We start from the raw sequence: 25,891 nt of genomic DNA, 5'->3' as shown, positions 1-25,891 counted from the left end.
ATATTTCTTGACTTGTGCAATCTTAAGACCTTGCAAATGAACACTTAGCCGAGAGAATCCACATCTATTTTGTATCTGGGCTTAAAAGCACTTCAATATCTCCTCCATTCCCGGTTACTGTCCAAGACTGTTTTTCCCTCTAGGCATGGTAAAGTGCAACAATTATTTTACAAATAAAAATAACAAAATTCTGAACACTTTTACTGTAAATTCTGTATTCATGATTACCCCATTGATTACTTTAGTTTGTTGTTCCTTTAAGCCACAGGTGTCAAACAGGCGGCCCGTGGGCCAGTTTAGGCCCGCTAAAAGATTGATTCCGGCCCGCGAGACAACACTCAGAGAAGCACAAGAGAAAAACAAGCAGCGGGTTAAAATATGTCAACTTGATGTTGCCAAAAAAAGGTGCCTCGAACAAAGACACTGTACTTGTATTTCTCTCTCGCTCTTATTTATATATGTATATATATAAATAATATCTCCCTCTTTTTCACCCCTTTTCTCCCACTCTCTGTCTCTGTCACTCTCTGTGTCTCTCATTTTCTCTTCCTCTGTTGCTCTTTGTCTCGTTCTGTCTTTTTAACTTCTTTTGCACTAACTTCCTTTTTTCCTTTTCTCTTCTTTTCCTCTCTTCCTACTCTTCGTGCTTTCTTTTCTCTTTTCTCTCCTTCTGTCTTTCAGTTTCTCTTTGGATTACTTTCTTCCGCTCCCTTTCTTTCCCCCTCTCACGGCTTCTCTTTTTATCTTTTTTCTCATGCTCTCTCCCTTTCTTTGTTCCGCCTTCTCTCCTTTTCCCTCCTTCTTTCTCTTATTTCTTTATCTCTCTTTTTCTTTCTCTTCAATCTACTAGTACGGCCCCTAACAGAATGTTTGTTCTATCGTGTGGCCCCCGAGTTAAAATGAGTTTGACACCCCTGCTCTAAGCCAATGGTTCCCAAACTTTTGCAGGCTGGCGCCCCCTTGGCTCCCCAGTGTATTACTAATGAGCACGGTGGGTGTGGCATAGTGTGGTGCTTGCAAACTTTGAATCGCGTTTATTGGCTTGTGCAATTATTAATACTTGCCTCTGATTGGTCGACACTTTTGAAACTCGAACAGTAACAATTGTGGTTGGCCAAAAGTCCATCACTCACTACAAAACCTTGAAAAAAACTCAATGTTTAAAAGTCTGAATTGGACTCCAGACTGCCGCCCCTCCGCCACCTCATTATTCTTCCTCATACTAACTTTGAGATAACCCAACCATAATTGTATTTAGTTGTATTTCGTATGAAAATGTAAATACCCTTAAAAGATGATCTCTTATCGGATCAAAGGATGTATGTGACACAGATGTGGAAAGTAGAAGCAAGAAGAGAAAGGACCCATCTGAGCATCCCGGGCAGAGGACTGGAGGATGCTGCTTGGGATGGTAGGAAGAAATCCCACTAGAGAAGACAGAGTTATGCCCCTGCACAATAGTATTGTCCTTTACACATTGGTTAACTGCTGTTAAAAGTGTCGATAAAAATTGTTCAAACCTCATATTGTTAGAATATGATATAATGAAATTATGAATGTATTTAATTGCTGTTAAGTGTCGATAAAACATATTGTTGTAATATGATATAATGAAATTGTGAATGTGTTTAATTGCTGTTAAAAATGTCGACAAAAAATGTTCAAACGTCATTGTTAGAAAATGATATAATGAAATTGTGAATATGCTTAATTGCTGTTAAAAGTGTTGAGAAAAATTGTTCAAACCTCACATTGTTTATTTGCTTTTAAAAGTGTCAATAAAATTGTTCAAACCAAAAAAAAAAACCTAAATAAACACAGGACACTATTCTTGTTAATGTGCATTCAAAAAGTAGCTAAAGAATGAAATAAAGCACAAAGAAGTGATGACAGTATAAGTGTACAATTTCAATAATGAGAGATAGTCAAGTTAAAAAAACATAATGAATTGTCACCTAAACTCCGCTCCCAATTACTTAATTGTAAGCCCGCTTGAAAGGAAAAAGAAGGGTTGGTGTCTAAAACCATCAATGGCATCAAATTTAGAACAGCTTTTGACGCCTTTAGTTTTCATTGGACTCCCTAACAGGTTAACAGGGTTGGGTAGGGTTACTTTAACTTGATTACTTTCAATTACTTTTGGATTACTCCAATACCAAATATGCTAATAAAAGACAAAATAAACTAAATATGAATACAATTATGACTCACAACACGTGGTAAGCTTTCTCTTCTGGCTTTGATCTCCGGCAAAACTAACATAAAATGCGACAGAAACAAAATGAAAATAAATCCAAACAGCTTGCCAAAATCATTTTTGCTGTTCCATGTATTCTGTTACTCCCCAAGCCTGCACAAAATTTAGTAATTTTATTCATATTTAGTTTCTTTTGTCTTTTATTAGCATATTTGGTATTTGAGTATTCCAAAAGTAATTGAAAGTAATCAAGTTAAATAATAATAATAATAATAATTTCCTTGTATTGTCATTCTGTGTAACAATGTACACAGAACGAAATGTCGATTGCACCTGACCCGATGCAGCCGCAGCCAAGAGAGGGCGCCGCCGACCACTTTTTAAGTCTTAGGAATGACTCGGCCGGGGCGCGAACCCGAACATCCCAGTCTCAAAGCGGGCGCCTTACCATCTAGGCTACTGAGCTGGTAAAGTAACCCTACGCAACCCTGTCTGAGGTTAATGACAAAATATTGTGATGAACATATTAGATGGTGCCACTAAATCATTTATTCAACCTACTTAAATGGAAAAGTGACATTTAAAGCCTAAGCTAAAGTCAATGGTACTAAATTCCGGACAAATTTTTGACGCCTTTTTGTCGTTCATGGTAAAGAATGATCAAAAAAATTAATTCACTCCCAATAACGACTAGAGATGGCAAAAATCTGTCCTAAATCGAGTGCCATTGACAGATTTGGACATCAAGCCCTCTAGTTAAGCAAGCTGGCAATGATGTAACTGGTCTGGAAGTCAATGACTCTTACTCATTCGCTAGCAATGACGAATAAATACTTCAAAGATCCTTCCTAAATTTAGTGCCATTGACGGATTTAGACATCAAACGTCCATTCAAGTTGGCTGGCTATGAAGAAACTGGGCTGGAAGTCAATGATTTAAGTGAGGTTTAGTTTTCTTCTCTATTCATCCATTTTCTTTTATTTACTCAGTTACTACCAATGACGACTAAATACGTCAAAATGACGTTCTAAATTTAGTGCCATTGATGATTGATGATTTGGACATCAAACCTCCATTTAAGAAGGCTGGCTATGAGGCTATGAAGGAACTGAGCTGAAAGTCAATGACTTAAGCAAAGTTTAGTTTGGTTGACAATTCATTTGTCCTTTCTGCCAAAACACATAGCTTTGATGCTAGGTCCTTAGCTTGGCCGTATAGTTCATCATAATTGAGCCTTGGCCTTTTGCTTTGATGCTAGGTCCTTAGCTTGGCCTTTGATTTTTGCATTCCGGAGATGGAATGAGAGCTTGTTCTGTCCACTCCACGCATCGGCCCGGTATTGCAGTACCTCCGGGAACGGTGCATTCGCAATGATCGCAGCAAAGCTTTAGGCTAGGACCTTACCTTGGCCTTTTGGCTGAGAGTAAGTGTCCCGGCTCCTAGGCTTTGTAGCGTATTATGAACTGACCGATAACGGATAATGGATAATGAATAACGAAGATAGATCAATAACCCTTAAAAAACCCCAAAACCCCCCTCTTTCTTTAATTCACACATTTGCTACCAACGACGACTAAAGATGTCAAAAATCTGTCCTAAATTTTAGTGCCATTGACGGATTTAGACGTCAAACCTCCATTTAAGTAGGCTGATTATGAAAAAACTGGTCTGATGGTGTGACATCTTGACTGTAAACTAATTAAAACTGCGCCCTTTATATGCTGGACCGTACGGTCCACTCCAAAGTAGCTTCAGCTATGCATGCACGAACACCCAACATTGAATTTGCCAGGTTTGGGGCTTCATTAGTGCAACTAGAATTGGAGAGTTGCATTTCATTACGGTAAACACAAACTCAAGGATGTACCGTAAAAAACTGTAGCAGAGAATGATCCCCCCCTCCAAAAACTGGGTCACATGTTCCAGCCTGACATGACCCAAATACACTTATAAGATGACCAAGGCTTTTTTAAAGGGGCTAAGGATAAAGGGATAAACTGACCAAGCATGTCTTCAGATCTATATCCAATCGAACATCTTTGGGGCATCCTCAAGCGGAAAGTGGGGAAGCACAAGATCTTGAATATCCACCAGCTCAGTCACGTTGTAATAGAAGAGCATTCCAGTGGCAATTTGTGAGGCTCTGGGGAAATCCATGGGAAGGAGGATTAAAGTGGTTCTTCAAAATTATGGTGGCCACACTAAATATTGAACTTTAGGAACTTATACTTAAGGGTGTACTACAGGGCAAACCGCTCCACTGACGACGCCATAAACACAGCACTTCACACCGTGCTGAAACACCTGGATCACCGGGGGAGCTACGCCAGAATGCTCTTCCTGGACTTCAGCTCAGCCTTCAACACCATTATCCCGGGGATCCTGGTGGAGAAACTTGCACACCTAGGACTCTCTCCCTCCATCTGCCACTGGATAATGGACTTCCTCTCCAACCGCCCACAGTCGGTGAAACTTGGTACCCACGTCTCTCCCACCCTAACACTGAACACTGGCACCCCCCAAGGTTGTGCACTGAGCCCCCTGCTTTTCACCCTCTACAGCTCCGACTGCTCACCGACCCACCCCACAAACACTATCATTAAGTTCGCTGACGATACCACCTTGATCGGCCTCATCTCTGAAGGGGACGAGGCGGCATACAGGGATGAGGTTGAGTATCTTTCAACGTGGTGTTCGGAAAACCACCTCATATTGAACACCACAAAAACAAAAGAACTGATTCTGGATTTCAGAAGGAATGGCAGGAATCCAGCACCACTCATCATAAAGGGAGACTGTGTAGAGAGAGTCCACTCGTTCAAATTCCTGGGCGTGCACATCTCCGACGACCTCTCCTGGTCTGCAAACACCAGAGCGGTGGTAGGGAAGGCCCAGCAGCGACTGCACTTCCTGAGATTGCTCAGGAAAAATAACCTAAAACAGCAGCTGCAGGTGTCCTTCTACAAAGCCACAGTGGAGAGCATCCTAACATACTGCATCACGGTGTGGTATGCTGGGTGGACAGCAGCAGACAGGAAAAATCTCCAGAGGATCATCAAAACAGCCCAGAGAATCGTCGGCTGCTCTCTGCCCAGTCTGGAGGACATTGCCTGCTCTCGCTACCTTAGCAGAGCAGAAAACATCATCAAGGACTTTTCTCACCCCGGCCACCATCTCTTCGACCTGCTGCCTTCCGGCAAGCGCTACAGGTCACACAAAGCAAAAACGAACAGACTCAGAGACAGTTTCTTCCCCACAGCCATTACCACCCTAAACAGACACCGCACAAAAAACTGAAAACTGTTGCAAAAAACTACCTCACACGTATGTAAATGGTACTCACGTACATGCTGTCTGCACTATGCTTGTTCACTGCTCAAACAGACACCGCCCAAAAAAACTGAAAACTCGTGCCAACACTACCTCATACGAATATAATGTTACTCATGTCTTGTTCTTGCACATGCCGACTGCACTACGTTTAATGCTCAAATTGCACAATGTCTGACCATTTCCTGTTTCTGCACTATGATGTCTATGTTTGCACCAATGCATATGCTGACTATTTTTGCACTATGATGACTTTGCACCAAATGCAATATTGCACAACCGTTACGATACCAACGTTATCACGACAACCCTGTATGTAACATCCCACATGCCGACATTTCTTGTGTAAATACCATGTAAATTATAACTATAGCCTTATCCCCCTTGTCTTATAACATTATCTTCTCTGTTCCTTTATCTTCTTGCTCATACCTCACTGTGAATGTGTAAAACTGGAGTGTCATGCCCAATTTCGTTGTCACAATATGTTAGCCCATTTGTAGCAATGACAATAAAGGTATATTCTATTCTATTCTACTCGCTTTTGTTACCATGGGTTTAGCTACTAATGTATATATATATGTATGTGTATATTATTTTAGGGGAAAAATAAATTTACACTGCAATACAAGCTTTACACAGATTACCTTTCATTGTGTCAAAGCGATGTTTTTTTAGTGGGGTTTTGGGGTTTTTAAGGGTTATTGTTCTATCTTCGTTATTAATTATCCATTATCCGTTATCGGTCAATTCATAATACGCTACAAAGCCAAGGAGCCGGGACTCTTACTCTCAGCCAAAAGGCCAAGCTAAGGTCCTAGCGCTTAAGCCTTGCTGCGATCATTGCGAATGCACCGTTCCCGGAGGTACTGCAATACCGGGCCGATGCGTGGAGTGGACAGAGCAAGCTCTTATTCCATCTCCAGATTGCAAAAATCTGTGCTCACAAGTACAGTATGTTTTCCACGGCCAGAAAATTCTGACCGTGAAGCAGGCCAAGCTAAGGATCTAGCATCAAAGCCTTGCCAAGGCCAAGCCAAGGTACTAGCATTGAAGCCTTGCTCGACCCTGTGACCGATACATTTGGGTACCCAGTAAAAGGACTCAACAATGAGGAGCCTAATGCCACTCCAGCATAAAGCTTGCTGCGATGAGTGGTGACACGCCGCGCCGCAGAGGACCAGACCCAACCCTTACGCGCAAGCTGTACCGCCGTCACGCTCAGTATGCCCTACGCTTAGGCGGCCATTGCCCCGTTTCCCAGGTTTGATCAGGCCCCCATGAACCACGCCAGGGAGAGGCCCCCCTCGCCCTTACGCGCAAGCTGTACCGCTGTCACGCACAGGTTGCCCCTACGTTAGACGGCCATTACCTCGTTTCCCGGGTTTGGATAGACCCCCCTGAGCCGCACCACAGACGGTGAGCACGCCACCACCCCGGTCGCAAATTCACCGAGCGCATTTCGGCGAGAGTATCCTGCGGCCGTCGCAGTGCGAGTATATGGATGCAGTACCTATCTAACGGGGCCTTAGGGGTCCCTTTTATGTGTCTGTAATGTGCCAACATCCGGCCCGTGTGTGAACTGAGTGCAACCGGCCTTCCGTTTCCCATTCCGTTCCATTCCATTCCATTCACTTGTGATGTGACATTGAGCGCTGGATGAACACGCGGATCCCACCAAGTCGAGTCGGTCGCGGTGCGGCGAAGCCGCGCCGCAGAGGACCAGACCCAACCCTTACGCGCAAGCTGTACTACCCAAACCCGGGAAACGAGGTAATGGCCGTCTAACATAGGGGCAACCTGTGCGTGACAGCGGTACAGCTTGCGCGTAAGGGCGAGGGGGGCCTCTCCCTGGCGTGGTTCATGGGGGCCTGATCAAACCTGGGAAACGGGGCAATGGCCGCCTAAGCGTAGGGCATACTGAGCGTGACGGCGGTACAGCTTGCGCGTAAGGGTTGGGTCTGGTCCTCTGTGGCGCGGCTTTGCCGCACCGCGACCGCGGCTGCGCCGCGGAAGAGTGACAGGGGCCAGGGGTACGCCACCCCCTCCGGGAGCGCACCGATTCCGCCCTTAACTAGCGTTGTTCAATTAAACATTATGATGAAATCAGCAGAAATGTGAGGACTATACTCACTTTTGTGACATACTGTATGTACTCAATAATCACCATTGCTGTCAAGTCAAGTCATTTATTTGTATAGCCCTTAATCACAGTGTCTCAAAGGGCTGCACAGATCAAAGACTATTGCAAACTACGGACTAATATGACACCATCCCCTCATCTAAAATCTACATGAGGGCAAATAATACACATATTATCAACATAAAATATAAGTTATTCATATGCTATAGAATAGAAGTGTTTTAAGCTTAGATTTAAACATTTCCACTGAGGTTGCAGATCGAATCTCAAACTTTCTTGTCTTAGTTAAAAGCCTCAACTACTCTCATCAGTTTTATCGGTATTCAGAATGGAATTAAAGTCAACCAAATTCCTGAGAATATTATGTTGTTCGTGCTAATACACCTCTGAATATGACTTTTCTTTGTACACTATAGTCAAGAAGCAAAATCCACCAGTTATTTTTTCACGTCACTAAGGCCGCGAATTGAACAATTGTTGTGAAGATATGACACCGAAGTTGCCCCGGACACAGTGAACAACAAAACACACTTTTCACCTGCTTTCTAAAACAGGACATTATTGGTTATTCAATATCCCTCAACACCAACTCTCAAAATGTATTCAGTAAGGGCCAATAAAACATGACATTTTCCTTCAAGATTGACTTTTTACCTTTCAAAAGTTGTCAATTATTAGAATTAAAATTCAATACAAAGTTTTGGTTGTGAAACATTCAACACAATACTGATACAGTACTTCTCTTCAGTGCAGTGGGTGTGCGTGAGAGAGAGAGGGGAGCGTGCTGTGTTGCATAGATCTGCCCACCCCTCCCGCTTACCCAATCAATTTTTTGGTGTGCTTGGTTAGCTTTTTTTCGGAAATGACAGTTTAATGTGTGGGTTTTTATTCATAAAGGGTCTCAACAGGAGATGTACATTATGTAATGAGCTTCCATATAAAAGGTCTCTTTCGCCATGTAGAGCCAAAACTGTTGGTGTGACACCTTGACTATAAAACTGTGCCCTTTATATACTGGACTGAATAGTTTCCTTAATTGCTGTGCAGATGACACTCAACTGTATGTGCCACTGGAGAGACAACTGGTCAGTTAAGTTGTAGAAATCTGGAGGCTTGCCTTACTGAGATTCAGAGATGGATGTCACTTAATTTTTTGCGCCTTAACCCAGAAAAAACTGAAATGTTGATTATTGGTCCAGCTCACTGTCGTGAGTTGTTTTCAAACACTACCCTGAACCTAGACAAATGTAATATCACCCATAGTGACTCGGTCAAAAATCTAGGTGTTATATTTGATCCTAATCTGTCGTTTCAGTCACACGTGAAAAATATTACTGGAATAGCTTTCTACCACCTCTGTAATATTGCGAAGATTTGTTCGATGCTGTCCCAATCAGATGCAGAGGTTTTAATTCATGCGTTTATTACCAGTTCAGTAGCCTAGATGGTAGGGCGCCCGCTTTGAGACTGGGAGGTCGCTGGTTCGCGCCTCGGCCGAGTCATACCTAAGACTTATAACATTGGTAAAATGGCGGCGCCCTCTGTTGGCTGCGGCTGCATCGGCTCGCTACAACGGGTCAGGTGTATCGACATTTCGTTCTTACAAAAGAATGACAATACAAAGGAAATTATTATTATTATTACTTCTCGGCTTGATTACTGTAATGTATTGCTTTCTGGTCTCCCGATGTCTAGCATCAAAAGTTTGCAGCTGGTTCAGAATGCAGCAGCTAGACTTTTGACTAAGACCAAAAGGTTTGAGCATATTACTTCTGTATTGGCCAACTTGCACTGGCTCCCAGTCCACTTAAGATGTGACTTTAAGGTTCTCTTATTCAGATATAAATGTTTGCATGGACTTGCACCCTCTTATCTCTCTGATTTGATTTCCCCCTATGTTCCTGCACGGAGTCTGCGCTCGGACAATACCGGTCTACTTGTGACTCCGAGAGCCAAGAAGTCTGCAGGCTTGAGAGCGTTCTCCATCCAAGCCTCGGTGCTATAGAATGCCCTGCCTCCGGAGATAAGATCTGCAACCTCAATGGAAGTTTTTAAATCAAGGCTTAAGACACACTTCTATTCCAAAGCTTATGATTGATGCCCACCTCATATTCTGTATTGTACTGTCTTTTTCCGACTGCCTGCCTGGTGGTGATACGAAGGAAAAGGACGATTTGAGATGAGTCAGCGGACCAGCGTTTGACCTTAAGCATGTGAACGCCTGCATGGACCAGCTGGCAGAGATGGGAAGCTGCGTCGTGGCCGTCATAGACTTTCTGGACTAGTTTACAAGCTGGGGCGTCGCTGCTGTCATGCACTTTCCGGACAAATTTTCAACATGTTACCTAGTGTTTACGATGTTTGTGTACTGTAATGCTAAATGTAATTCACCCTGGTCATCCTAAAAGGGGGATACTACTTGTGAGGTCCCTTTTCAAGGTTTCTCTTTTTCCTCACGCTGAGGTTTTGAGTTGTTCCTTGCCCGCATATTGGTTTAAGATCACGTAATTGTGTCATAGTAATCCTGTGCAGTCCTTTGAGACATTTTTGTGATTAAGGGCTATATAAATAAATTTGACTTGACTTGACTTAAACGAGTAACTTTGGCTATGCACGCACCAGACCCCCGACATTGAGTTTGCCAGAACACTACGGAGGAATTTGCACAGAAAGCTTCTATTGCAGAGCCACATGAACTCATAAAAAGAGCCGTATATGGCTCACGAGCTATAGGTTCGTTGGAGGGATATTTAAAGGGACATCATGTAATATTTAGAGCAGGGGGTCACCAACCTTTTTGAAGCTAGGGGTTACTTTTTGTTACTGATAAGCTTGAAGGTTCTACCAGTTTGGTACGCATTCCTAAAATAACAACTTATGTAATTTTATTGTTATTTTGTAATTAGGTCAAGTCAAGTCATGTTTATTTGTATAGCCCTTAATCACAAGGAGTCTCAAAGGGCTGCACAGACCACAGATTATTGCAAACTACAGGCTATTATGACACCATCCCCTGATCTAAAACATACATGAGGGCTAGGAAAAACTCAAAAACCTCAACACGAGGAAAATGAAAAAACCTTAAGAAGGGGCCGCACTGTTACAGTTGCCATGACGCCCAATTGGCGCCAGCTGCGGCTCTTTGACAGTATGGCTTCCCTTCTATTTAAGCTCAGTACTCTCACTGAGCCTTTGTTATTCCGTCAAAGAACAATTGTACCCGCAAGACGTGGGTTTTGACTCAGTCCGGTATCCCGTTTGTGTAACCTGTCCGGTATCAATCCCGTCTGTTTTGTCCTGTTTTGATTTCGGTCTCTTTGTCTGGTATCGTGCCCATCATTCTCGTTCTGTCTGATATAGATCTCCAGTGTCTTATGTCTGTTATCAATCCTTTCAATCTTGTTCTGTGCGGTTTCGACATCATCTGTCCGGTATCGGCTCATGTAATTGGTATCGATCTCGTTGGTCTCTTGCTTTCTGTTGTTACATGCTCGACTTCTGTCTTTCTACTTTCGCCCAGCGATCGCCGAATCACTGGCGTTTTTTGTTTCCCGTAAAATAAAAGCTTGTGTGAGAAATGTCACGCATTTGGGTTCTCCTGTTCCAGTTCTTGACAAGCACATGAGGTAATCCCTATTCCAGGATGACCAGGCTGCAATGGAGACTCCCGCTTTAAAGTATAATACTTGACAAAAAAAATACATCACAGCATTAACATTTGTTCCGTTTGTATTTTTATTTAAGGTACATCTGTACAAGCATGACATCTTTTTTGATGTTGTCGCTCAAATCAACATTTTTTAATTTTAACACAGAGGAGGCAATGCATACTGAAAGAAAATATCAAATTTGAAAAAAATGGAATGTTAAACCGCTAACTGCTTACTTTGCACATAGGAATGATAAAGCCCGGAGAGAATAATCGCTTTTGTGTATAAAGTAGATTGTGGGTTTTGCTTAGGAAATCGAGATTGGGAAGTTTATTGCTGGTGACTTGAACATGTGTGTCAAAACAGCTGTGTAGGTGTACCTCTTTGATCCTTTCACAATATAATTTTGGCAACACTAGGAGGGTTTTTAAGACATTATTTCAGATGACATACCGTGAATTTCAGACTACAGAGAGCACCTGTTAGAAGCCGCAAGCTCTTTTTTAAGAACAAAACTTAATTTTGTCTTTGTACGACCTGCAAGCGTACAACAGCCATAATATGAACTCATTTTTGGCCATTTCTTACATTCTCCGCCCGGCACACAACTCTGAGTTGTATACATCACGTGTTTTCGGATCAGGTGACCTTTAAAGATGGCAATTATGAAAACAAGCACACATTAACTACTACGCCGAGGAAAAACAGGAATGAGGGCTTCGTCGCAACCACACTGCAGAAAACAGTGCCAGATTGCAACACGGACGTGCATTTTTGTGTTGTCATTTGTTCCAAAAAAGTCCCGCGATGGTCAAAACATATTTATTTATCTATTTATTCCTCAAGAATAAACCCAATTTACAGGTCAACTCAGTATTTGTTTAACAGTAAAAGTCATGTATATTATAAACATTGATATTTGCAAATAACTTCTGTACCGTCAAATTATAATTTCAAAAATAATCTTAATAATCGACCCTACTGAGGATAAGCGGTGCAGATAATGGATGGATGGAATCTTACCGTTTTGTTGCACAATTCTGTGGATTAAGCTCTCTACTTTACATAATAGTTTGCTGCTGTCATGTGGGAGTTATGGAAAACTGCATTTATATTCCGGTTCTGTCTACGAGAAACCATATATTTTCCCATTTTCAAACATTTTTTGAAAAGTGCCAGGGAGCCACCATGTTGAGCCGAAGATCCGCATGTGGCTCCTGAACAAGTTTAGAGGGTCGAGAAGTCTAACTTGTCGATGGTAAGCATCTTCTCTCTACCTCTTGCCACGTTTGTGGGTTCAAGGCCTCTTTGTTGACGTGGTGGCTTTTAGAGAAATTGGGAAAAAAAAAAGTACTCATACAGTAACGTCATTGGCAGGCAGAGAAGCAGGAAAGGGTCAGGGCAACTGTTAAACATTTAAGAATGCAGAACACAATGCAAAATAAAAATCGGTAGCAAAACCGTGATAAGCAAACAAAAATACAGCAAGCGATAACTGTACTGTCAAGCCTCCTGTTATGTTTTATAAGAATAATTTGACTGATTTCTCTAGAAGGGCATCATAAATGTTTCCAGATGTCACCTTACTGTTTTGCATCTTAGAGGGCATGAGTTGTGGAAAACAACCGGTCGCCGTTTTACTTGTGTCGCCATGAAAAAGAAAAATAATAAGCAGCATTTAAAACCACTTTGTTTAAATTGAAGCAAAAAAAAGTAGCGCTCGTAGTGCGGAATTTACGATAGTTGCTTTTGCAAAAGACAGTCCTGCGAAATAACCTCACAAGTCTGTTTACAGAGAATTAAGATTGAAAATACATTCAACTACTGCATGTGGAAAGAGTCACGTCTGTGGAAGTAATTTACAGTGGAGCCTAAAATATAAAATCCCACCAAAGTTCCACAAGAACTTTGTAAGTTGGTGTTGCTTTTATTGTATAATTATGAATTAGCAAAATTAAATTGTTGCCTTTAAAGAGGGAATCGACCCAAACATGTATTGTTTTATGTTCAATATAGCCAAAATAGTTTAAAACAGCTGAACAACAAGGTATTCTTTTTCATATAGTGAATAAAGAGGCAGAAATTTGCCTATTGTTACCCAGGTCAGTTGTCGGCCATTTTACCATAGAAAAATTACATCACAGTTTAGCAGGGCTTTGGAAAGGACTAAACAAGTAACTTAATACCAATGATGTAAGCTAGTGGTTAGGGCAGCAACTAGCAATTATTTTAATAATCGATGAATCGGTCGATTATTATTTCGATTATTCAATGTATTGGCTGATTATTTTTTCAATGAATCGGTTGAATATTTTTATCGATTATTCGATGAATCAGATTTTTAAAAATAATTCTTTCTTGTCTTTATTCAAACATTTACGTTTTGAACAGATAGAAAAATAATGCACAAAACAACTGAAAATTTCATAGTATTGAATTCTTTTTTAATTGATTACATTTACTATTATTATTTTTAATACTTTAATTATCTTAAATTTTATTTAAAATTATATTGTTTGTTAATACAACATTCATTGCAGCCTGGTCATCGTGGAAGAGGTATTACTTCATGGTTTTTTCTTTTCCTCATGCTGAGGTTTTTGAGTTTTCCCTTGCCCTCATGTAGGTTTTAGTTCAGGGGATGGTGTAATAATACTCTGTAGTCTGTGCAGCCCTCTGAGACTCTTTGTGATTAAGGGCTATACAAATACACATGACTTGATGTGCCATTAGCGAACGTAATGGCTCTATGAACCGATTGTTTGAAGTGAATGACGGACACCGACTCCCCACCAATCTGGAGCCGGCTCCCTTCAGGACACTTTTTTTTCTCAATAAACGTGGTGTGGTCTCTGTGTCTAGAGAAGAGAGTACAAAACGGAGGACAAAACAAAAGTAAGTGAGTCAAAGCAGTAAACAGAGCTAAATTTGAATCATTTTAATGATAATTACACAATTTCAATTTTTTTTTGCGGGTTTTCGAGGGGTTCTGTGTAGGCCAAATGTTTAAATTGGATAGATGTTCATTGTGGAGTGAACAAAGAATAAATATCATTATAATACCACACAATAAACCATGTTTTTAAATTAAATATAGATGCATTTTGTTCATAGTGTTAAATTATTAATAGGAATACACGCATTAAAGCAACAAAAACATCTAAAGACCAGGAATTCCAGTCGTTAAAAATATTTCCAACAAATTCGTTTATTATGATTAAAATCTTAATATAATACAAATTCCCAATGTAGAAATGATATATAATATATTTAAAGATCTCCCCCTTGAGGGACATATTTATTTCTTATTTTTCTAAGTACTTCTGCGGCATTCATTCTTCTCTTAGAAATGGCTAATTTTTTATTGCTGTTTGACTGTTTCGAGCCAATTCTGTTTGTAATGAGGCAATGTTTAATAAAATCGTAAAAAGAAAAAAAAAAATCACGCCAAAACTGATGCCAAACCGTGATTGGTTGTTACTTGAGCCGCATGTGTCCACATGATAAATCGACCGACCACTTGGAATAAAAACAAGCAAATTTTGAAAGCTTTGTATACATGCTACAAAAGCAATATTCATTAGAATACCTTGTTGGAGGAAGTCAGGGCATATTCAAAATATTGTTACTAAATTATAATAGCGTTTTAAGTTAACACCCATTGTACCGAATTGTACCGTAATTTCTGGACTATAAGGTGCACCTGAAGCCCCCAAATTGGCCAGAAATGTGAAATATAACCCGTGTGCCTTATATAACAATAAATACATTGGACAAGGTTGCAAATGAATACGGAATTTATATTTGGCATTACTACACGAGGTCTTACGGTATACAGTACTGCCATATTGTGCAATGATCAATCATCGAAAAACATCACTAAGTATGATTGCAAAACATTGTATGCAACGGGAATCAAACGTAGGGGTGGTTAGAACACCAAACTCTAAACAGTAGACCACTAGTCGTACAGCTGACATATGAAAAGGCATTATATCATATATTAAAACCACACTATTTTTACTCACAGTGCCAGAAACGAATGTTAGAGATATAAATATAAATATAAATAACGGCACAGTCCGATTCATCACCGGATACCCCAAAGAGTTGTTACCTTCATCATGCTCTTTTGCATTTATTTATATCTTTAAGGACAACTTTCTGTTTTCTCCATTTTCTAACATTTGTTTCTGGCAGCATCAGTAGAAATAGTGTGATAATTACATAAAATGAAATGTTTTTTTTTTTTACAATATCTGTATCACTAGTGGTTAGGTTTCAGCGCTCTCACCATTACAATCTGGGTCAGATTCCTGTTGCATTCAAAGTTCTGATTTTGGTCAGTGACATTTTTCAAATGATTAATCATTGCACTAATAATATATACCATGAGTGTATAAAATGTGCAACACCTATACACAAATAAATACAGTAGCTCTTACTGTAGTTTTAAATCCGTGCGCTTTATAGTCCAGTGCGCCTTACATATGAAAAAAATATATTACAAAAGACTATCTTTCGGGGGTGCGTCTTATAATCCAGTGTGCCTTATAGTGCGGAAAATACGGTAAATTTCATTCGAGGTCCCATTATACACAACATAATACATTTGAAGACTTAGACACTTGTGGCCAACAATCTTCAGATTTATGTATCGAGTCTGCGGCAAGCGTACAAAAGTAAACACCGGCGGTACATTTGTAAGACAGTTCCACAACACTTTTCGATATCAAAACACGGAATTTTTGCATACCAGTCTGGAAAACCATAAAACCGGCAACTCGTGCTAATAGTAAACTAATGTCTGTGACGTACAATCGGCCGATAAATAACCAGCTTGACAGAATAATTTGAAAAGCAGGACAGTGCAAACACGTTTCACATCCAAGACTGCATAACGGCATTGCACTACCACAGCAATAGAAAAGGACAGCGGATGATGAACAGGAAAATAGAAATGTTAATTATGATATCCTGATGTTAACGATAAGACTGTACAACAATACTGGCTGAGTTTAAGTGGAAAGAAGGACTCAGTCCTTTACAGCAACACTTTAATCACTTGGCATTATTAGATTAAAAAAACTAACATTTTCAACTTTCCACAGGTGATCAAAACATCAGTTTTGTTTACTTTTACAGTTCCTAGCAAAGGTATTGGCCCCCCAAGTACTTTTTGTTATACTGCCACATTTCAGGACTCAAACTTCATCTCATTAGGGCAGCACGGCAACGCTGAGTTTGATGTTCTCCCCGTGCTTGCGTGGGTTTCCTCCGGGCACTCCAGTTTCCTCCCACATTCCAAAAACATGCATTTCAGGTGAATTGGTCGGTCCAAATTGTCCCTAGGTGTAAATGAGCGAGTGAGTTGGACTCAAACTTAAACCTAAAAATTTAAAATATTTACTAAGAATCAATAGCATGTAAGACATAATTGTGAAGTGGAAACAAGGAAAAAACTAAAAAGTAGGTGTTGCAAAAATATTGGCCCCCAGTATCTCAGCTCAGCCAAATGACCCAGGATTGACTTCTGAATGATCCAAATGGCTCATAATGACAGAGTGCAACTATGTGTCATTAAATGTCAGTTTAAATGCACCTGCTATGTGAAATGCTCCGAGGTCTGTCAAAGGAGAAACTGGAGAACAGGCAGCATTATTAAGACCAAATAACGCTCCAGGAAGGTTGGGGATAAAGTTGTGGAAAAGTTCAAAGCCAAAATGGGATACAAGAAGATTTTCCAATATTTACAAAACTCCCAGAGCACTGTGCGAGCAATAATATAGAATTGGAGCTAGCATAAAACCACTGCAAACCTACCAAGACCTGGCCGTCCCTCAAAATTTTTAGCCCGAACAATGATAAAAAATAATCAGAGAAGAAACCAAGAAGTCCATGATCACATTGGACGACCTTCAGGCATACAAAGTTAAGGTGGGACAGTGCATTAGACATCTATTAGTTGTCCACTGCAAAAATCTGCCATTTATGGAAGAGTGGCAAAAAGAAAGCCCTTTCTGAAAGAAAATAATAAAAAGACCAATTTGGCGTTTTACAAGAAGCAACATTGGAGACACAAATCAAACGTGGAACAAGGTGCTCTGTTCAGATGAGACCAAAAGTTTTTGGGCTAGATGCAGTGTTAAGTTTGTCGTAAGAGAAACATTGCACATCACCCTTAAAACACCATCCCAGCTGTTAAGCTAGTAATATTCTTAGAACTAATAGGAAGATGAAAGGAGCTTAATACAGGGCAATTTGGGCAGAAAATCTGTTGGAGTCTGCAAGTGAGCAGAGAATGGGCAAAGGATCACCTTCCAACAGGACAACAACCCTAAACATAAAGAAAACTCTACAATATATTAAAACTAAAAATATAAGGGTGTTAGAATGGTTAAGCCAAAGTCCAGACTTCAATCCTATAGCAAATTTGTGGAAAGATCTGAAAAATGGTGTGTGCAAACTATCACCATCAAACCTTAAAGAACTTGAGACGTTTTGTAAGGAAGAATGGGCAAATATTTGTTTTACGATGTACAAAACATATAGAACCATACCCAGAAAGACTTGTGCCTGTGATTTCAGCAAAAGGAGGTTGTACAAAGTATTAACTCAAAGGGGGGAAAATTTTTGCAAGGCCTACTTTTTTAACACGGTCTAAAATGTTGAAAAAAAATGTTTTCTTTTCACGATTGTGTCTCACATGTTGTGGATTTTTAGAAAATTGCCTTTTATTCATCTATAAGTTTGAAGCCTGAAATATGGCAATATGTCAAAACGTTCTTGGGGGACAAACACTTTTGCAAGGCACTGTAAATGGTTATTGAGGGCAAAAACGTACAAAAATTGCACATAAGCAGGTCAAAGACATGCAAACGCCAACATCGAGAAGCAATAAATACACGAGAAGCTTGAGGATGCTGAAACATTCGGCCCGGTGATTTACTGCGCGTCGCTCACCAGCATTACAAACCTTTTTTTTGTTTTTGGCAAAGGTCACTTTTTCAAGCATTTATAAAAAAATGTAAGTTGCTACAGAATGGGCTCCTTCATTGTAATGTATGGTGGAAAGTTTGCCAGCTGTTTTCACCATCCGTCCAGCTGCTTACCATATTTATTTGTGTATAACACGCATCTTTTTACTGTATTTGTGCCATAACTGATCAGACACAAAACATTAAATTCAATGAGAAATGAAACAGGGTTGCGGCGGTCAGAGCACCGAATCCTAACCACCGGACTACCAGTGATATAGATGACATACGAAAATGCATACAATTTTATCTCATTATCTATTATTAAATTTAAATATTGCGTGTGCATTTATTAAGACATATGATTTTTAGATCTTGAGTAAATTGCAAATATATGTGTAGATCTAAACAATACGTGCGTAAATATATTTTAGAAAAAGCTCTCTCTCTTAGGTGTTTGGTAAATTGACAGTAATATGGAGCTTACATTTTCAGTTGCAGAAGGTTCTTCCCATTAAAATTTACCAGGGGTTAACACTATCTTATATTTATTTTTTGCATGGACCATAATTGATATGGAATCCTGGCACTAATTACACCTGTAGTACCCTGTTTAGGTGTAGGATGCACCTGTCCTCTTGGGCGCAACCCGTAGGGGGCGATGACACTTCATAGGACAATGCCATACAAACTAATGCCAGCTGCAGTTAATCACCAGGGGAGTAATGCAGTGGGAAAGCGAAAGCACCAGAAAGCAGTGTCCGAGTCATGTTTAAGCACACTTGCAGAGAGTATGGCATAAATGTCAAGCATTTGCAAGCACTTCGCACAAAATTCTAGCACTTTTTAATCCGTGAAAACACAATATTAAATTTCAAATATTTTCAAGGATTTCAAGCACCCTGAAAAATGCTGTGAAAGATAGAAATAAACGCAAAAAAAGCACGAGGGGAACAACTCTTTGGTATTTCTGATGACAATAACATTCATTACAAAAATGTTATGTTTATGTTTAGTTTATGTTGACAATAAATGATTTTACGCACGCATTAAACAATGTTTGTCACATGCTTAGTTTAGGCTTAGAGGACGTGAAAAAATTTTTATAACGATTTTTGATAACAAAATTAAGGGTGCATGTTATACACAAGTGCGCGTTATACACAAATAAATATGGAGCTTCACTAGATTATATGCGGCATCAGTCCGGCCCTCAACTTGTCGACAAATTTCTGATTCGGCCCTTCGTCCATTTGACTTTGACACCCCTGCTATAAGGAAGGAAAACAACCTCAGCCAAAACAAGCGCATACAAAAAAATGATGTGGCACCCTTTTTAGATTTTCTTTCGTAGGTTTGACTGCAAGCGAGGAAACGCGATACAAGTCTGAGTATTGTTTCTGGGGTCGTGTAACACTGTCGGTGTGGCGTCTTGTCCACATCGGCATTGGCAGCTTTTTGCTTTTGTTGTGTAAACCGGGACGAAGCAAAATCACGGGACCACTTGAAAAAGTGAGGCTGGCGGGTCGTTTTGACAGATCAACTGTCTGGGAAAAGACAGTCCGGCTGCTTTCTGGGTTTGGGGACCAAAACGGGTTTGTTCCGTTGGTGAGCGGCAACTGTACCGTGGCTTGTGTTCCCTGAAGGCGTTGGGGAACTTGTGCGGAGGCCCGGCAAAGTTTAGGGTCCGCGCTGGCATGGGTCCCGTTGGTCCCTTGGGTGCTACTGGCGTGCTGATTGGATCCGGTTTCAGAAGTAAAGGGCCGGCTCGCTGCTGTAATCCGACAGGGACGAACTGTCTGCCGGGGTAAGCTGGAAAATAAAATAAAATAAAATTATATATATATATATATATATATATATATATATATATATATATATATATATATATATATATATTATATGTATACTTTTTGAAGACTTAACTTTGATGGGACAGTGTGTGTTATTTGACCATTATATATTACTGTAAAGTGTTGTGCAACTTAAAATGAGTGCTAAGACAGTGGGGTCACTTGAAGATTCACCATCCTACCCTGATTACAAGACGAGAAAAACCCAAATCAAAATACAGTAATCCATTGCTACTTCGTGCTTCAGTTATAGCTGGTTCACAGCTTTGTGGATTTTGAATTGAATTGTCTTTATTGTCATTGAAGTGAACTTATCGTGCATTATGTTGTGATATGCACACAGCAAATGCTATCACAGAGGCATGTTGTATGTGTGTGCGCTGGGTGGGCGTGACTGCCTGTGTACGCGACTGTGATAGGCTAGTGTATCCTGTCAAACAGCGGGGTGGGATCTCAAGTCAATTTGGCCACGCTAGCTTTAAACGGCCCGTTCATTTCATAAGAAATTCATCAATTGAATCAGACTGAGGAAAGTCAGAATAGCACAAAGAAATGGTGATCACCAGCGGGTGCTCCAATGATTATTATTGGGTTTCAGGAAGCAACTGAGCCAGCGTCAGGAGAGAAGGCTATAGCTGTGCTGCAGGTTCGGCCTACTGCTATGGCTATGCTACGTAACAACTCACACAAGCTATCTCTGCCGAGTCTGTATCTCAACAACAGTGCCATACAGCGATTTAGAGAGCGTCTGGCAAGCTGCTGATTGCATTGGGTATCCTCAGCTTAAGCCAGGTCTCCATGATGAAAAACAACCGTCCTAAATTTAGCAGTGTCCCATGAGTTGGAGCTCCAGGGCATCTGTTTCATGGGTAACGGTTCTGGCATTGGTAACAATACAGGCTCGGCAGGGGTAGCATGTGAGAATTGTTATGTAGCGCGACTGTTGCCTCAGTCTGTTACTGGACCTAATAACAATCTACAGAGCACTTCTCAGAGTCCAATTTAATTGAGGAATTTCTTGTTAATGAAAAGAGACGGTTAAATACTAGCTGTATCTGTTGCCTTTCTTTGCAGTTGGTTTCTGGTAGACACATTGACCTGTGCGCCCGCACACCCTGGCTGTTTGACTGACAGCATACACAAGACGGTCAGCCCACCTAACACACAAAGTATTTGCTGTGTGCTGTCTGCTGCCGAAGACAATGAATGATACATTGATGTAAATGACAATAAAGAGAATTTAGTTCAATCCCAAATCCCCAAAGCGTGAAGTCGGTATTCAGTTATTACACCACTTGCGTCTGGACTTGAAACGGACAGTTGACAGAAAACAAATGAAGATGTGATCCTCTCACCATGACCTCGTCCGTCATCTGTGTCTGAAGGGAAGCTGCCTCTTCCTTGTTAACGCTGTCCTCTTGTTTGTATTCCTGCCAGGCGCTAAAGTCCATCGAGTGCTTAGGAATGTAGTTAGAAAGGTCTGCACACAGGGATATTGACACATTAGCAATAGAATAGAGACATGTAATTGTCGTTGATAACATTGTTGTGAACATTGTTCGCAATTAGATTAGACATGGCACTACAGAATAAACATATAATAAAGACCAAAAAGAGAAAAAATAGATAAAAATGTCAGGATAAATAGTCAAGGATATTAACAAAGTAGTGCTTGGAGATTGGCCCAAGTAGAAAGTACAATTTATTTTGTAATAACAGTGCAATCATATTTAGCAGCAAAGCCATTTTTCAATACAACTGGCAAGATACAGTGGCTTGCGAAACTATTTGGCCCCATTGTACTTTGGGATCTTTTGCCCCATTTTAGACTTCAAACATAAAAATATAAAACTGTAATTTCTTGTAAAGAATCAATTATAAGTGGGACACAATCATGAAGTGGAACACACTTTATTGGATATTTTAAACTTTTTGACAAATAAAAAACGAAAAATTGGGTGTGCAAAATTATTCAGCCCCATTGAGTTAATACTTTTTAGCGCCACCTTTTGCTGCGATTACAACTGCAAGTCGCTCGGGGTATGTCTCTGTCCGTTTTGCGCATCGAGAAACTGATATTTTTGCCCATTCCTCATTGCAACACAGCTCGAAATCACTGAGGTTGGATAGTAAGCGTTTGTGAACAGCAGTTTTCAGTTCTTTCCACAGATTCTCAATTGGATTGACGTCTGGACTTTGACTTGGCCATTCTAACACCTTGATATGTTTTTAGGTGAACCATTCCATTGTAGCTTTTGCTTTATGGTTTGGATCATTGTCTTGTTGGAAGACAAATCTCCGTCCCAGTCTCTGGTCTTTTGTAGACTCCATTAGTTTTTCTCCCAGAGTGATCCTGTATTTGGCTCCATCCATCTTCCCATCAATTTTAACCATCTTCCCTGTCCCTGCTGAAGAAAAGCAGGATCAAACTCTGATGCTGCCACCACCATGTTTGACTGTGGGGATGGTGTGTTGAGGGTGATGAGCTGTGCTGCTTTTACGCCAAAACATAACGTCTCACATTGTTGCCAAAAACCATGTAAATTATAACTATAGCCTTATCCCCCTTGTCTTATAACATTATCTTCTCTGTTCCTTTATCTTCTTGCTCATACCTCACTATGAATGTGTAAAACTGGAGTGTCATGCCCAATTTCGTTGTCACAATATGTTAGCCCATTTGTAACAATGACAATAAAGGTATATTCTATTCTATTCTTCTATTCTAAGCAGTTCAATTTTGGTCTCATCTGACCAGAGCACCTTCTTGGCTTGTGGCAAACTTTAAACGACACTTTTTATGGATATCTTTAAGAAATTGCTTCCTTCTTGCCACTCTTCCATAAAGGCCAGATTTGTGCAGTATACGACTGATTGTTGTCTTATGGACAGATTCTCCCACCTCAGCTGTAGACCCTCTGCAGTTCATCCAGAGTGATCATGGGCCTCTTGGCTGCATCCCTGATCAGTTTTCTCCTTGTATGAGCTGAAAGTTTAGGTGGATGGCCCGATATTGGTAGATATGCAGTGGTCCGATACACCTTCCATTTCAATATTATTGCTTGCACAGTGCTCCTTGGGATGTTTAAAGCTTGGGAAATCATTTTGTATCCAAATCCAGCTTTAAACTTATCCACAACAGTATCTTGGACCTGCCTGGTGAGTTCATCGTACTTCATGATGCTCTCTGCGCTTTAAACAGATCTCTGAGACTATCACAGTGCAGGTGCATTTATACAAAGACTTGATTACACACAGGTGGATTCCATTTATCATCGTTAGTCATTTAGATCAACATTGAATCATTCAGAGATCCTCACGGAATTTCTGGACAGAGTTTGGTGCACTAAAAGTAAATGGGGCTGAATAAGTTTGCACACCCACTTTTTTTTTTTTAATTCGTTAAAAAAGTTTAAAATATCCGATAAAGTGTTTTCCACTTCATGATTGTGTCCCACTTATTGTTGCTTCACAAGAAATTACAGTTTTATATCTTTATGTTTGAAGTCTGAAATGTGGCAAAAGGTCACAAAGTTCAAGCGGGGCAAATAGTTTCGCAAGCCACTGTATATATTTTTCATTGTTGCGTGATTGATTAGGGTGGTGATGGCCCTGGGGAAGAAACTGTCTCTGAGCCTGTTAGTCCTTGTGTTGAGGGACTAGTAAGGCCTACTAGAAGGCAATAGGTCAAAGAGGTGGTGGAGAGGGTAGAGGAGTCCTCTATTGTATTGTTAGCTCTTTTGCAGCATCATAAGCCGGCAATGTCCTCAGACAGCTACAAGGGCCACAATTTTTGTTTTAACTCCCGAAACAATACACATTACACAATTAAATACACACTGTTTCAGACGTGCCTATCCGTCATAACGTTCCTCGCATGGTCCTTCCACTTTATACTGTACTTTGTTTTTATTTATTTGTATCTATTGTCTGATTTTTTTGATATTACCGTTTTTATTCTGTGTACAGTGACCTTGGGTGTTCCGAAAGACACTTTGATATAAAATATATTATTACTATTATTATCATTAAAATAATATATTAATATTATCTGATTGATTGATAAAATGAAATAAAAACAAATAGCTCTTTACAAAGCCGTTAAAACATTTTATGTAATGTAAACCATAATTTTAAGGAGAATATATCAGTTTTAGTTAGCGTTGTAGAGTAGTAGCTTTGAACTCAACTATAACTAAAACATGCATGTCTTAAGTTTTTAAAGGGACAGTGTGTATTATTTAGCGCATCCTAGGGATATGTTGATTTTTTTCTCAAAAGACATCTCATATGACGAATCGCTCGTATGTAGAGGGGCTACTTTATAGTTTTTCAACTCTTGCAACAAGTGTATGTTTTATACAAATACTTCAGTAGTACATTTTTCTTTTAAGAGTGAAATCTAATTTATGCTGATATTTGGGTATCATCGGCAACATATGAAAGGAACTTTGCGAATCTAGAAATTCCTGTAACATTATCTCGTTTTTCACTACAATTTACAGTCAAGGTGTCACACGAAAAAAAAAAAAAAACTCTTTCTGGCTGTACATCGCTAAAGAATCCGTTATATAAAACCTCACTATATTATCTGTCTTCAGTGTTCAGATACCTTATGATGAATCCACAGAACACACTGTAAATACGCCAAAACACCGGAAGAGAATTTAAAGTTTTTTGATTGGGTGAGTGGGAGGGATGGGTGGAGCTATGCAAAAAGTGCAAGCACTCCCTCCCATCTCTCGCCCTACGCCATCTGCACCATAGATAAGCACATCAGGTTCCCTTTTTGCAGAATGTTGTGACGTTTTTACAAAATAACTGCTTACATCTGGTTTTGAAACCAATATGTATGAAAAAAAAGGGTCAAAGTGAGTTTAACCGATCTTGAGTAATTGCAAGAAAGACACAAGTTTAAATTGGTATGTTTGTTGATTTTGGGACACGGGCTCTGGCATTATTCTCTTTTCATAATTTTTATCAAATCATCAAAAATAAATGTGCTGAAGACTAAGTTTTTGTCTGGGGCGCGTGTTTAGCATTATAGTAAATTTGTCTCATAATATATGTCTCTTTCCCAAAATAAAATTAATATATTTTGCTTTTATGGCTCTTTGAGTCAAAAAGGTTCCCGACCCCTGGTTTAGGGCCTACTAATGGGTAAAAAAACGTTGTTGTTGATTTAAGTAGCAGGTAGAAATATATGAATTTTTGTACAAACATTCATTTTTTAAAATACTGTCCAGACGAGCAATTAGCTTTTACTTTACATAATATAAGCTTGAAGAGAGTTGACATAACCATTTTGCTGCTATGGGTACCCTAAAACCTCAAAAAGGCCGGACATAAAAATGTCAAGTAAAATTGTGCGTTTTGATCACTTCGAGTCTCCATTGTGTGTATTCCATCTTGTACTTTTTAACACTTGTTTTCAGTTGCACTACAAAATACAGCGACATATCTTGGTCAAATAATACACACTGTCTTTTAAAACTAACACATTTTGTTTTTTTACATGCTTTTTTTTTAAAATAAAAAGGTTTATACATTTTATGAATATATTTTCAGGGTAGATATTGAAGTGTAGCACATTAGGTATCAAAATCCTTATTCTTAGGCAAAGTTAAATTTTCTGACATTATTTTGGCATAATTGTTCTCCAAATGTGTTGCACAAATAAAACATGTCATTTACATTTCTTTTTACTTTCAGATATGTAGTTCTAAAAAAAGGCCGTTAGG

General features: G+C 39.9%; 1 protein-coding gene and 2 pseudogenes across 1 annotated transcript in view; 1 reads left to right on the top strand and 2 right to left on the bottom strand.

Annotated features, from left to right (window-relative positions):
• Nucleotides 1-3,424: 3,424 nt before the first annotated feature.
• LOC148351059 (U2 spliceosomal RNA) lies at nucleotides 3,425-3,567 on the top strand (annotated as a pseudogene).
• A 2,811-nt stretch (nucleotides 3,568-6,378) lies between these two features.
• LOC148351058 (U2 spliceosomal RNA) lies at nucleotides 6,379-6,468 on the bottom strand (annotated as a pseudogene).
• Nucleotides 6,469-11,381: 4,913 nt separating this feature from the next.
• The window catches only part of tprn (taperin), a 55,117-nt gene continuing 40,607 nt past the window's right edge, over nucleotides 11,382-25,891 (bottom strand). Inside the window, exons 3-4 of the mRNA XM_088356174.1 lie at nucleotides 21,506-21,630; nucleotides 11,382-20,109 (exon numbers count right to left, since the gene is read on the bottom strand). Of these exons, the coding sequence (XP_088212300.1) occupies nucleotides 20,047-20,109; nucleotides 21,506-21,630 (188 nt within the window). The 3' untranslated portion in view covers nucleotides 11,382-20,046. The remainder of the gene's footprint in view (nucleotides 20,110-21,505; nucleotides 21,631-25,891) is intronic.

The sequence above is a fragment of the Urocampus carinirostris genome, chromosome 16, assembly GCF_059441175.1.
Source record: "Urocampus carinirostris isolate Australia breed hairy pipefish chromosome 16, RoL_Ucar_1.0, whole genome shotgun sequence".
NCBI classification, from domain to species: Eukaryota; Metazoa; Chordata; class Actinopteri; order Syngnathiformes; family Syngnathidae; genus Urocampus; species Urocampus carinirostris.
The sequence above is the reverse complement of the archived record's forward strand: the minus strand, read 5'-3'. Positions and strand labels throughout refer to the sequence as shown.